The 14,420-nt window shown below is 41.8% G+C and overlaps 1 protein-coding gene across 2 annotated transcripts; it reads right to left on the reverse strand.

The window, feature by feature from the left end:
• Window positions 1-1,774: 1,774 nt before the first annotated feature.
• GPR12 (G protein-coupled receptor 12) lies at window positions 1,775-11,443 on the reverse strand. 2 transcript variants are annotated; one of them, XM_075851666.1, is made up of 2 exons: window positions 11,215-11,443; window positions 1,775-10,513 (listed from the first exon to the last, which is right to left on the reverse strand). In XM_075851666.1, exon 2 carries the CDS (start codon window positions 10,505-10,507, stop codon window positions 9,509-9,511), a length of 999 nt encoding a protein of 332 aa, XP_075707781.1. In that variant the 5' UTR covers window positions 10,508-10,513; window positions 11,215-11,443; the 3' UTR covers window positions 1,775-9,508. The 2 variants fall into 2 exon arrangements, with proteins under 2 accessions (XP_075707781.1, XP_075707780.1); XM_075851665.1 differs by having other exon boundaries at window positions 1,775-10,516.
• Window positions 11,444-14,420: the final 2,977 nt, after the last annotated feature.

The following is a 14,420-nucleotide window of genomic DNA, read 5'->3' on the forward strand; positions in this document are numbered from 1 at the left end:
GACTGCCTGTTTTGCTGCGCCAGCTGGCATCATGAATTCACATACAGGATTTATAGGCATCCTAGGTGTGGAAGGACTAGAAGTACAAGCACGGCCTGGGGAGGAACCTGAATTCCCAACATGCCTTGGGCCGTCCTGGTATTTATAGTCCTCAACAACTAGCAATCCCTCACAATGTACAAGTCAGACTTCTCCATGACACGTCGCGAGTTGCACAACGTGCTTTCATTTCTGTTCATCAAAGCCAGCAGATCGTGAAATTTCCCTCAGCGATTCATCACATACAGGAATATTAAAAGCAAATTGATTGTTTTTAATGGATTGTTTAAAGGAAATAGTCTATAATGGGATGTTACATTCTAAAAGGAAAAGCCAAATATATTGTCCTTCTTCTAGAAGTCATAGCGTATGTACTATCTAAACCGGAAAATAATGGAGGGCACAAGGAGCAGTTCATATTTGGAGATATAATATTCCTCATTTTTCTTTGGTCAATGAATCTAAACCTATGTAATCCTAATTTCATATACAATACGGAGTTCACATTGTAAGGCTAAATACTAGGTTAGGAGATGAAACAGGTGGTCATTGAATAAAAATTTATAAATGATGGGTAGGATATAGCGGTCACACATACGATAGGACATTGTGGTCAGGCGTACGATAGGACATGGGGGTCAGAAATGCAGTAGGACACGGGTCAGATCAGCAGTAGGACACAGGTGTCAGCTGTATGAAAGGACACGAGGGTCAGATGTGCAGTAGGACACGAGGGTCAGATGTGCAGTAGGACACGAGGGTCAGCTGTATGACGGAACACGGGGGTCAGCTGTATGACAGAACACGGGGGTCAGACGTATGACGGGACACGGTGGTCAGACGTATGACGGGACACGGTGGTCAGACGTATGACGGGACACGGTGGTCAGACGTACGACAGGACAAGGTGGTCAGATGTATGACAGGACACGGTGGTCAGACGTATGACAGAACATGGTGGTCAGCTGTATGACAGGACATGTTAGGCAGATGTCGGCTCTGACACTTTGATTATACTACCATTCAGTTCTGTTGAGGTTTACATCACTTTTGACGGGAATAAGGGCGGGTTCACACATGGCGGAATTTCACTTAAATTCCGCTGCGGACACTCCGCAGCGTTATTCCGCAGCGGAGCCGTTTCTCCATTGACTTTCACTTTAATTTAGCAGTGTTCGTTTACACGATGCGTACAATTCCGCTGCGGAGCAGAGGCTGCGGAGCGGAATTTGGTGTCCGCAGCATGCTCTGTCTGTTGCGGAGCAGTGGCGGACTCATGGCGGAATTTCTCCATTGACTTCAATGGAGATTCAAAGTTCCGCAATGAAGTCCGCAGCTGTCATGCACATGTCATGTGTGCTGCGGATGCGTCTTGCTTTTTTAACTTGACATTTCTTCATTCTGGCTGGACCTATGTATTTCTAGGTCTACAGCCAGACTGAGGAAGTCAATGGGGCTCCCGTAATGACGGGAGCGTTGCTAGGAGACGTCAGTAAATAGTCACTGTCCAGGGTGCTGAAAGAGTTAAGCGATCGGCAGTAACTGTTTCTGCACCCGGGACAGTGACTACCGATCCCAATATACATGTATCTGTAAAAAAAAATGAAGTTCGTACTTACCGAGAACTCCCTGTTTCTGTCTCCAGTCCGGCCTCCCAGGATGACGTTTCAGTGTAAGTGACGGCTGCAGCCAATCACAGGCCAAGCACAGGCTGCAGCGGTCACATGGACTGGCGCGTCATCCAGGGAGGTCGGGCTGGATGCCGAAGGAGGGACGCGTCATAAAGACAACGGGCGGTAAGTATGAATTTCTTTTACTATCACTAGGGAAAGTGCTGTCCCTTCTCTCTATCCTGCACTGATAGGGAGAAGGGAAGCACTTTTCCCGCAGTCCGCAGCAGCTAGTCCGCATCAATTTTCTGCACATTTTGTGCAGATCCGCAGCCGTAATCCGCAACCCGGATTAGGTGCGGCATTGATGCGGACAGTTGCGGAGGAATTCCGCCATGTGTGGTCATGCCCTAAAAGGCGCAGCATGTAGCCTTATTTTGCCGTGAAAATGCTGGAACCCCAACAGACCCCAATGAAGTCCGTCAGTTACCGTTTGGATTCATCAGACAACAGATCCATCACAGTGTATGGCTTCCATTGTAATCGGAATTCATGACACTAATGTGAACTCAGCCTTAAGGCCTTATTGGTAAGGCCTCATGCACATAGAAAAACTATGTTCCGATTTAAGGAGCCGTAGATACTTTGTGGTGCCGTATGGAAGTATTATATGACACCAAATGTTCTCCCCTTGAAGCAATACTTCTAGGGAAGAAAACCTCTGTAATACAACAAGCAATGGAACGTGCTGTAAGAAATTGGAGGCATTCGTAGGTAGAGTATGGACCATAGATTTCTACGAGTGCCAGTGTACAGATCCGTATACAGCCGTGTGTATGAGGCCTTACAGTTATTATCCAAGAAAGGTTTTAGACAGTTCAGTTATATTTTCCCTTACAGGATTATTTTTTCCCCATTTGCACTGTCATTGTCACTATGATCAGCCATTGTGGGTCAGATTGTAGGTAAAGACAGCAGTAAATAACAGCATCATATAGAGATCCCCCCACAAGACAAATGCGTAAGGCCGTAGAACAGTGGCGGACAAAATGTTGTGGACACTCGGAGCCAAATTTGGTCTTTTTTTTATATACACACAAAAAGTTAGGCGCCAGTCGCGATGTTCTGTATGAATTGGCTACCTGGCTCCTGAGATTTTGTCCAGACCTGCTATATAAAGAGCCATCTATGCACAAAGTATCTCATGTTATGTTCTGCTGAATTGCTAAAAAGCTTTAAGCTGTTGGAAATAAACTTTCCAAATATAGAGATTAGCGGGGTTTGCAAAAACGTATAAAACTTAAAAATGACTCATTGCAGACATTATATAGAAATAGTTATGGAAAAAGATTGTGGTAAATATTTAATCTTAGAAGATTAGGCACCAGTGGGATAACTTGGTTCTCACAAGAATGGGTCTGGTTAGGCCGACCGTCATCTCAATCCCCCCCAAACCGAAAATTTGCATACTGCCGTGCTCTCCGCCTCCAAGTGTTGTGTGTCGCTATACAGAAACAACATTGCGCCACTTGTGTTTCTCTGTTATGGCTGCCAGTTATAGCACAGACTAGGGCGCTGAGAGACATGCAACATACTAATTTCCAGCGGATTAGACCTTATAACCCCATTAGGAGTACAGCGCTATAGCATTATACAAAAATATATGTAATTCTAAGGACCTTTAGCAAAATTCTATCACAATTGTTATTGCTGAATTTAATGGTGAAAAGATGTAGATTATGGATCACTCCAAATTCCGGGTTCCTTGCATTAATCCTGTGAGTAGATCCGTCAGTATCCGTTCATTCTATGCAGTGTTAATAGCAGGCCAAAATCCAACAAGGCATTCGCTGTCCCACAGCCCTAGTCTATGTATTAGAGTATATATATTGCTTATACATATGGAACTATATTTTTTACACAAATCACAAGGGAGCAGATTTACGAATACCGTTTTATATTCTGACATCTTAGAATTAGATTAGATGTGGCAAATTTATCGCAGTGGCTCATGCTGGATGATAAATTTGGCGCACCTTTAGCTACTTGTCTGACTTTATACCGTCTCTTGGTTGGTTTACTATAGTCTACTTTTTTTGTGTGCCAAAATTTTGGCCTAATTTGCGGAATCTTAAGCCACACCCTTTTCTGTTAAGCCACACTTCTTGCCAGACAGGTCAGAAACATCGGTTCTTTTTGGCACATTTCATTGATAAATTTGTCTAAAATAATTTGCACCAAAAAGAAGGTGCCAGAATTCTGGCGCAATACCAATAGTAAATCAATTAGCCCAATGGGATTTGACCTCCATCGGTGGCGACTGAAATAAAATCCACCCTATCAGGTCTACAAATTGAAGGACCCAACTGAGGTAAGACGAGGGCAATCCCTGTGCAAGAATGATTTATTTCAATGCCTTTTGAAATAAGCCTATTAATAAATATACCCTGAAATAGGGCCAGCTCCAAGTGTATATGGGCACTTGTGTGGGTACAAGTGCCAATTACTGGGTAAACGAGCGGTCTCAGAAAACAGGGCAATGATCAGCCGATGAACGAGCAAACGTTCGTTCATCAGCTGATTGTATCATTTATGCAGCAGAAATTTTTTAATGATGTCGGCAGCACATCTCGCTGTGTAAATAGGGAGACACGCTGCCGACATGATAGAAATGTATGGGGATGAGCGATCGGAGTAACGAGCGCTCGTCCCCATACAGTGCTTCTTGTAAAAGAAGCAAACAAGCGCCGATCAACGAGCTGCCTAACTGATCGGCGCTCGTTTACACGGCCCACGTCGGGGCGTGAACGTAAAAAAAATCTCCTTTTCACAGAAAATGAAGCACTACAGAAAATAGCTAAATTTCAAAAGGCAAGAAGAGTCCAAGGCACCGCCAGGTAAAGTATTAACACAACTTAACCTGGTGCACCTGAAACCCATTTGGATATATTAATTTCAATGGGCGTCCCTTGCTTTAAATAGATACCGGGCCCTTCAGACCTTATTGTGCCCTAATAGATCAAATATAAAAAGGCTTTCGGATCACAGACATTCAACTAGCAGAACAAATATAGGGGTCAAACTTTCTGAAAAGCGCAGTAATAAAATGCTGCCCCCAGGGTGTGATCTCAGGACCACAGCTACAGGGATTTGGAGAGATATTATATTTACAAATTGCCTGTATGACTTTATGAACTAGATACATGCCATCTATGAATTTTAAGTATATCTGTATCATCAAATGCATGCGCTGTAAATAAGCAATCCCCCTTTACAGCAGTGCTCCCAATGACTATCCCAAGAGTGGGGAGTTTCAGTTTTAGACGTGATCTAATATTTTAGATGGTTTTGTAATAGAAGTCTAATATGATGGGTTAGTATTAGTAGTTCATACTTTCCATAAGACATAATGACCTTAAAAAGGTTGTCCAAAATTAGAAAAAGGTTTTTTTTTTTATACAAAACCAGTGCCACTCTTTTGTTAATGGGATGTTTCTGGTATTGCAATACCAGACCAAACCCACGGACAAGTGCTGTGCTGTTTCTGGGGAAAAAAACTACTTTTTCGAACTTTGGACAACCCCTTTAACGGTATGCTGGTGAATTGTAACACATTTAGACTGCACCCACACAGTAGTAATACTGCTCTGTGCAGTAGATGTAGAAAAAAAAATAAACAGGATTGGATCCCATCACATTAAATAATGTTTCCCAAAGCTTATTTTGAGAGACTTTCCTGATTCCTTCTGATGGATCGAACCTTGGCTCGAAATATAAGTTTCCTGCACTGAGCCATAATATTGCTGTGTGAATGCAGCCTTAAAAATCACACACAGGAATGAACCAACATTTTAACATAAGGTAAATTTACAAATATGGGCCCTCAAATATAGGAACAAAATCATCAAAATATAATAAAAGTACACTTTACTGGTATTTGTGACAACCCTGGAACGACACTGACCACAGATAATATATGTGCCCACAAAATGATTGATTTGGAAAAACTTGTTGTACCTTTCATATGTAGGCATCTACATTGTTCTGTATGTTTTTTTTCTTTTGTTATTTTTTGTTTGTTTTTTTTTCCTTTTTTTTTGTCATATCTATAAACTTTTTTGCATTTGAACGGATTTACTAAACATCTTTAAGGCTACGTGGAATTCAATACATTATCTATCTCAAACACTTTTCACACATGAAGTCAACAAAAGCTGCGATAAAAAGTTATATGCCATTTGCAGTTACTGCAACACGCTGATGACATAATATAATACATGACCCAGACAGTAGAGTATTCTTGGTATAGGTATAAATTTGATGAGTATTTTGCTTCAACTGGATAAACCATGACACATTGCTTCAGGCAAACATGAAAATTCAGGTGTGAAGGGAGTTAAACCCAACCCAACCCCCCCCCCGCTCACCCGTCATACTCACAGAAGTTTGGGAAGCCCGGGTTTGTGGTGTTCCCCTTTGGGCGTCTATAGGCCAGCTACCTGTCTGATGGCTAAAGCCGTACAAGGATTCTGTAGAAGAATATTTAACATTTCAGGTCCCCAGGCTCCTTGTCTCAATGACTTGAGTGGAATAGGAGGTTGGAGTTGAATTTTTAAGGTTGTGTGGCGTTTTCCTTTAAATAATAAGAATAGGGCAAGCAGTGCTCTAACACATGGGTGGACAAATCATGGAGACATTAGAAGCCACCAGGAGAGAATATTTCTGTTTTAGTGGCCTGGTAATAAGATCTTTTATATTAAATAACCCGAGTGGTTAGGAACCATATCACATATTTAGGTGAATTGGCTACTTGACTCTTGGGATTTATCCAGCCCTAATCTAGAACACAGTCTAATATATATGTCAATCAATACACGGATGCTAGGAGTTACAGTACATAGTCGGAATTTGTATCATGTTTTAAAATAATTCCAAAAATGTTTTTGACAGAAAAGGTTTTCTGCGCTCAATGCCAACGTATCAGAAGACAGCTGTGCCATTATCCTAAGGCCTCATACACACGGCAGAAGTTTGCGCTCAAGGCTGTACGGCAGCACACAGCGTCCCCCGCGGATCAGGGACTCTGTGTGTCGCCGTATGATGCTCCATTGGGTGCATTGCAATGGAGAATGGCACAATTTATTTTCTGTCGTACAGAATCCAACCAAAAAACCTCTATAAGCCACCATTTGAAATCAGAGGCATATGGAGGTGCAGTAAGGGTATATTCACACGACAGATTTGTTGCAAAAAACTTCTTCAACTGTCCCTTTCTTCTGAATGAGGTTGCAGAAATCCATGCACATGCTGCAGAAACAATACCATTCAGATGTATGGAATGGAGCGAACAGTCGCAGAATTTCCTGCCGATTGTAAATATACCCGGCACCTACTATATGACTGACCTATTACAGCCCCTTATAGAAAAGTGCCGTAATACTGCCGTGTGCAGGAGACCTTAAGGTGGGATCACATTTTGTCGATTCTGTGCAGTTTTCAGTGTCAATTTTGCACCTAAAATATGCCCCAAAAGTACACTTAATGCAAGTGCATCAAAATCCAAAATTCAGGATGATGTATAAGGATTTACGACTAGGTTTTGATGGGATCCGTTGCAGATATTTTTCTCAGTGTGTGGACCCATTGATACATTGTAATTAAGTCATTTGAAGCTCTTTAGGGTTTCCATCACCTTGGAGTGACCTTTAAAAGGGGCGAGGGATAGGGTTTACTGAAATTGTAGGGTTTCAGAAGCCGGAACTCCTATACGAACCAGTGTAAATACCTTCAATTTTTCATTTGAACAAACTCCCCAAAGGCAAAGACAGAAACGTCTCTAAGCCTCCGCCATGTTATTGCCCCGGTGGTATATGCTTGTGTAACAGATCTGGTTTATCAAATGAACTAATGATGTCTTATATTAGAAAAAAAGCTCATTCAGAACATTGAAATTCCCATACAGCGCATAGAATATTTTCTACTGTGGAAGATCGATATTGTTAAGTCCAGCTTTGTTTATTTGGTCCCATTTTGCAGCTGGTAAGCAACTAAATATGGAAGAAAAGAAGCTTCTTAGTTCTAACGATCTTTCAAGAAAGTTTTTTTTTAAGGAAGGCTCAGATAAAAAAGGACACTTTACCATTTGAGCAACAAACCCACATACATTCTTCAATACGAAGTCACTAAATCAGAATTTTTTAGCCCTAAAGTATCACTGATCCAAACACAATGACTTGCACAGGTAACACTTCCAGCAGTGAGATGGTTACTATAACATACACCTTCTCGCGTCACAATTTCTATTTCCTCTGCACAGTTCCAATTACCACCTCCGAAAGGAAGCACGCCATGCAGGTGTATTGTAATCCCTCGCGGCCTTGCCCTCATGCACATAATCTCCAGGATGTTAGAGCCTATTTCACTCTTCATTAGTGACTTATTGCAATAATTTCCCTGGAATTGATTGAACGGAAGGAATTTTTCAGGGTACGATACCCCTTTTTTTTTTTTTTTTAAAGTGCATAAGAGCGGTCAACATGATGCAGGAATGAAGGGGCAACTAGAACCACCAGCACGCAACGTTCTCACAACACGGTATACACCTGGAATGTGAAGCAGAACTACTCACTTATTCTACAGAACATACATTCTCACATGTCCGATCACAAGAAAAGATTCAGTCCCATTTAGAAGGTCCAAGTCCAATTATTAACCCTTCGTACTTATACCCAAGCCCTTCATTGAGGGTGATTTATCAAAAGTGGTGCAAAGAAAAAGTGGTGGAGTTGCTCATAGCAACCAATAAGAATGCATAGGTTGCTATGGGAAACTGCTCTACTTTTACTTTACAGCAGTTTTGATAAATCTCCCCCCCCCCCGTCGTATATAGTACATGTAAAATAATAGACGTCCTTGGCCAGCATGATCTATAAATGGTGGACTATTTTTTGTCATCTATTTTACGTGGCCAAGGTAAACAAAAATAATGTGAATTTCTAACATTAAAATGTGCTTGTGCTATTCTGATTTTGGCATTTAGTCTTTTAAAATAGATGTAAACTCTATAAACATAATATAGGTTTGACACACACAAACATTATTACACTATATCCCTAGAGGTCTTCTAGGTGGGATTGGATCTTGCAATTCTTGCTGTCCAGCAATGGTGTTCAGCACTGGTTCTCTAGCATCAACGATTAGGTAGTGGATGATGGGAAGCTCATATAGGACATAGGGTCCTATAGATAGACTCAAAATGTGGCCCCTCTCAATGTGACTCACATCATCACCATCCCCTAGACATAAGCACCCTTCTCTTCTAGGAGAGACAAGTGGTATAGCCATTTACCATGTCACTTGTTTGGTAAAATGTCATCGCTTTTGGGGTACCCTATGCCGGTTCATGATGAAGGACCAACCTAAACTAGGACTTCTTCCATCAATAGGCCATTACAGAAGCTGCGGGCTCTACCTCTATGGTAGACCGTCTTTGAGATATCTAATGATGACTTAAGGACCAGGCTCAGAAAACCACCGTTATAATTGCTGAACACTTACAAGCAGAAACACATCAATTTTATCATTCTGAAAGCCACAAAACCTGAGTAAATGACACCTCAGATAGTGTTACAACATTAGCTCTTTTTTTAAAATAGATATTGCACATTAGCGCTTTGACTTAATAAATAAATTGATTTCCATTTATGAAATGGAGCTATCACTTTAATGCCACGTCCTAGTGTTATTGAGCACATCAATATCCCAAGCGTATCTATACTATGAAATTCCTTTTTTTTTTTTTGCGTATTTATGTAGAATGAAGACTCCGTCTGACACATGAACATCGAGTGTATATATAATCATACGTCACTGGGCGACCTGGCTCTTTGAGAAACGCTAGGTGGGATACAGCCACAACAGATCAACCACAAGGCTTTCTGGATTTCCTGGTTCCGGAAGGCATAGATGACCGGGTTGATAACAGAGTTGTAGGTGGCTGGCAGGAGAGTGGCATAGGTATAGATGGAAGGATAGGTGTAATCTGCGATTAATGAATACAGAGTGAAAGGCATCCAGCAGGCCGCAAATGTCCCCAATATAATGGCCAAGGTTGATACTCCTTTGCGGGTGGTGACGTAGTGAGATGTCGCCAGGAAATGGTGCTGTAAGGCGATCTGATGAGCGTGCCTCATGACTATTTTGCAGATCTGAATGTACAACTGGAGCATAAGTGCAAACATAAGCAAAAAGGAAACCGAAAGGGCGGCAGCATTATTTTTAGTGAGCGGCCTGATGATGCTACATGTCGATTCATCCTTAAGGCAATTCCAGCCCATTATAGGCAGCAGACCAACGCACGTAGATGCCCCCCATAGGAAAACCAGCATGACATAGGTGAACGTGACTGTCCTTTCCGAATTATACGTCAGAGCGTAATACAGCGATAAGTAACGGTCAACCGTGATGGCCAGCAAGCTGCACACCGAGGCACAAAAAGAAGCGGCTATCAGTCCCACCGTGACAAGCTTCGCTGCTTCTGATTGAAGAAGATAGGCAAAAATAAAATTGACTATTAGTCCCACACCTGCTAAGAGGTCCGCGAGGGCCAAACTACCAATGAGAAGGAACATTGGGGCTCGGAGGCTTGGATTATGGAAGATGATAAGGACCACAATAGCATTTTCGCAGGAGATTAGGGTTCCTGATGTGCACAGAACAATATCCCATGGGTTTACGATGAGCTCTGGCTCTAGCACAGGAATCAGGGAGGAGTCCGCCGCGGAGATATTCTCTGGAGAACCGACATCTATAGGATCCGGAGGCAGCCAGCTTATATTAACCTTCGTATCTTCATTCATTTTAACCTTCTTCAATAAAAAGACAAGGCTTTAATGCACCGCAGTAGAGCAGCGGAGAATGGTAACATGCAAAAATCTGCCGGGGTTTACATAGAAGTATACAATAAGACAAACTGATCATTAATGACATTGGAGGAAAAAATAAAGGGAGACCGTAAAAGGGACATTGTCTTAAATTATTTAAATATTTCAACGCTATACACAAATGTACCCTAAAACATTTCTGCAAATTTTACAATGCATCCAGTATCTATCACCTATATGGAGATGTTCTGATGTATGTGCCCAGTGGGTCCGGGTTTCGTAAATCAATGTGCGATCCATACGGCACTAAGATACATAGGGAGAATCAACGTGACATGCTACAGAATTAAAACTATTTGTCCATCATATTCAATAGGTTGGTGAATTTGAGATCGGGAGGATCAGTAAATATCGGGGATCGGAGATAGATATATATATATATATATATATATATATATATATATATATATATATATATGTGTGTGTGTGTACATATAAATATATTTAGGAGTCATGATTATATAGTCTGTACAAATGTATGAACAGAAAAATGTTAAAGCCATTGTCCCTGGTGATACTAGTAATAGCTACAGGGACGGGTGACATAGAATGGATGCATGAGACCCTCATAAAGGAGGGGGTGGGGGCAGCTACATACAATAAGCATTTCACAATGTAGTCACCTTGAAATCCAATCGCTCGGATCCCAGGCTGCTGATGTCCTATGGTCCTGAGACAGTCCAGGTTGCCCGCTGGTCCTGCATCCTCTCCTCCTGCAGGGTGATGATGGGTCGTTGGGTTTTAGCTTCCTGCAGGAAGGTAGCTGCAGGTGGATGTGTAGCGGGCGTCGGGCTGTCAGCTAGGGCTTCTCGCCGGCTGCACATAGCGATCACAGCTGCTGCTGCTGCCTGCGAGAGGCAGAAAAGACAGAGTCGGGCACGTCGCGGTTGCGCGCCCCCGATTGCGCGAACCCTGTCGCTGCGCGTACTCGCGTATCCACTGCAGTGTGCTAGAAAAAAGCTAATTGAGGGAGATTTTATAACTTGTTAACCCTTTCATGACACGTGTCTGGGTAACGCAGCCAGCAGGCCACCAGTATGATGTTGGTAGAAAATAAGACGAATATTTGGTAATAATACATTATTCTATGTGGTTTTCCAGGCAATTTTTGCCATGAAAACCTCATAGATGCAAAGATTTTTTTTTTTTTGGTAGATGCGATCAATAACGAGAGATTATGTCTTACACAGATGAGTTTGTGGCTATGAAATGATCATTTGGCATCTGATGGAAATTGATGTCAAAATATTTAGGGTTCACTTTTTTGCAGTACAGGTTTTGTTCTTGACGAATAATATTCAGTTCTATGGGATTTAGAACAGAAAACATGTCTATCAGTTCTCTCATGATCATTAGATAGATAGATAGATAGATAGATAGATAGATAGATAGATAGATAGATAGATAGATAGATAGATAGATAGATAGATAGATAGATAGATGGATGGATGGATGGATGGATGGATGGATGGATGGATGGATGGATGGATGGATGGACAGACAGACAGACAGACAGATAGATGATAGATAGATAGATAGATAGATAGATAGATAGATAGATAGATAGATAGATAGATAGATAGATAGATAGATAGATGACATATATATATATATATAGTGTGTTTGGTGAAAGTTTCAAATTAGTTTTTTATTAAAAAAATTATTTTAACTTTTTGAGATACAGCAGCTTTGTAGCCTGTATATAGAGCAGCTGTATCGTTGGCTGAATCCTGCATCCGTCAGCGGGTCCTGCGTGTCTCTGACACGCATAATCCACCAGTTATCCATCATATCTAAGTTATGAACGCAGAATTATAGAAAGTGGTTTGCAATTACTGCTGTTGTTCCAATGCACATAAAATAAAGCAACTTTGCAACTGCCTGATCTGGGCCGTGGAAACGAGTGCCGATCGAAGCTATGATCAGTAATCTTTGGGGACGAGTGATTGTTACTACAGGGAGTAGTAAACAGGGAGACGCGCTGCCGACATGATAGAAATGTATGGGGACAAGTGATCATAATAACGAGCGCTCGTCTCCATACATACAGTGAAGGAAATAAGTATTTGATCCCTTGCTGATTTTGTAAGTTTGCCCACTGTCAAAGACATGAACAGTCTAGAATTTTTAGGCTAGGTTAATTTTACCAGTGAGAGATAGATTATATATAAAAAAAAAAAAAATATCATATTGTCAAAATTATATATATTTATTTGCATTGTGCACAGAGAAATAAGTATTTGATCCCTTTGGCAAACAAGACTTAATACTTGGTGGCAAACCCCTTGTTGGCACGCACAGCAGTCAGACATTTTTAGTAGTTGATGATGAGGTTTGCACACATGTTAGATGGAATTTTGGCCCACTCCTCTTTGCAGATCATCTGTAAATCATTAAGATTTGAGGCTGTCGCTTGGCAACTCGGATCTTCAGCTCCCTCCATAAGTTTTCGATGGGATTAAGGTCTGGAGACTAGCTAGGCCACTCCATGACCTTAATGTGCTTCTTTTTGACCCACTCCTTTGTTGCCTTGGCTGTATATTTTGGGTAATTGTCGTGCTGGAAGACCCAGCCATGAGCCATTTTTAATGTCCTGGTGGAGGGAAGGAGGTTGTCACTCAGGATTTGATGGTACATGGCTCCATCCATTCTCCCATTGATGCGGTGAAGTAGTCCTGTGCCCTTAGCAGAGAAACACCCCCAAAACATAATGTTTCCACCTCCATGCTTGACAGTGGGGACGGTGTTCTTTGGGTCATAGGCAGCATTTCTCTTCCTCCAAACACGGCGAGTTGAGTTAATGCCAAAGAGCTCAATTTTAGTCTCATCTGACCACAGCACCTTCTCCCAATCACTCTCAGAATCATCCAGATGTTCATTTGCAAACTTCAGACGGGCCTGTACATGTGCCTTCTTGAGCAGGGGGACCTTGCGGGCACTGCAGGATTTTAATCCATTACGGCATAATGTGTAACCAATGGTTTTCTTGGTGACTGTGGTCCCAGCTGCCTTGAGATCATTAACAAGTTCCCCCCGTGTAGTTTTCGGCTGAGCTCTCACCTTCCTCAGGATCAAGGATACCCCACGAGGTGAGATTTTGCATGGAGCCCCTGATCGATGTCGATTGACAGTCATTTTGTATGTTTTCCATTTTCTTACTATTGCACCAACAGTTGTCTCCTTCTCACCCAGCGTCTTACTTATGGTTTTGTAGCCCATTCCAGCCTTGTGCAGGTCTATGATCTTGTCCCTGACATCCTTAGAAAGCTCTTTGGTCTTGCCCATGTTGTAGAGGTTAGAGTCAGACTGATTCATTGAGTCTGTGGACAGGAGTCTTTTATACAGGTGACCATGTAAGACAGCTGTCTTTAATGCAGGCACCAAGTTGATTTGGAGCGTGTAACTGGTCTGGAGGAGGCTGAACTCTTAATGGTTGGTAGGGGATCAAATACTTATTTCTCTGTGCACAATGCAAATAAATATATATAATTTTGACAATGTGATTTTCTGTTTGTTTTTTTATATAATCTATCTCTCACTGGTAAAATTAACCTAGCCTAAAAATTCTAGACTGTTCATGACTTTGACAGTGGGCAAACTTACAAAATCAGCAAGGGATCAAATACTTATTTCCTCCACTGTAGCTCCTTGTGGAAGGAGCAAACGAGCGCCGATCAACGAGCTCATTTACACGGCCCACGTCGGGTGGTGTCAAAGTGCCCTTACCTAATGTACATCTGATATGTATAGAATTCTCTAGCCAAATTATACTTTGAAAATAATATTTTAGAAAATCTGTGGGAAGTAGAGGAATTCATTTTATGTTTCT

This window comes from Rhinoderma darwinii, chromosome 2 (genome assembly GCF_050947455.1).
Source record: "Rhinoderma darwinii isolate aRhiDar2 chromosome 2, aRhiDar2.hap1, whole genome shotgun sequence".
Taxonomy (NCBI): Eukaryota; Metazoa; Chordata; class Amphibia; order Anura; family Rhinodermatidae; genus Rhinoderma; species Rhinoderma darwinii.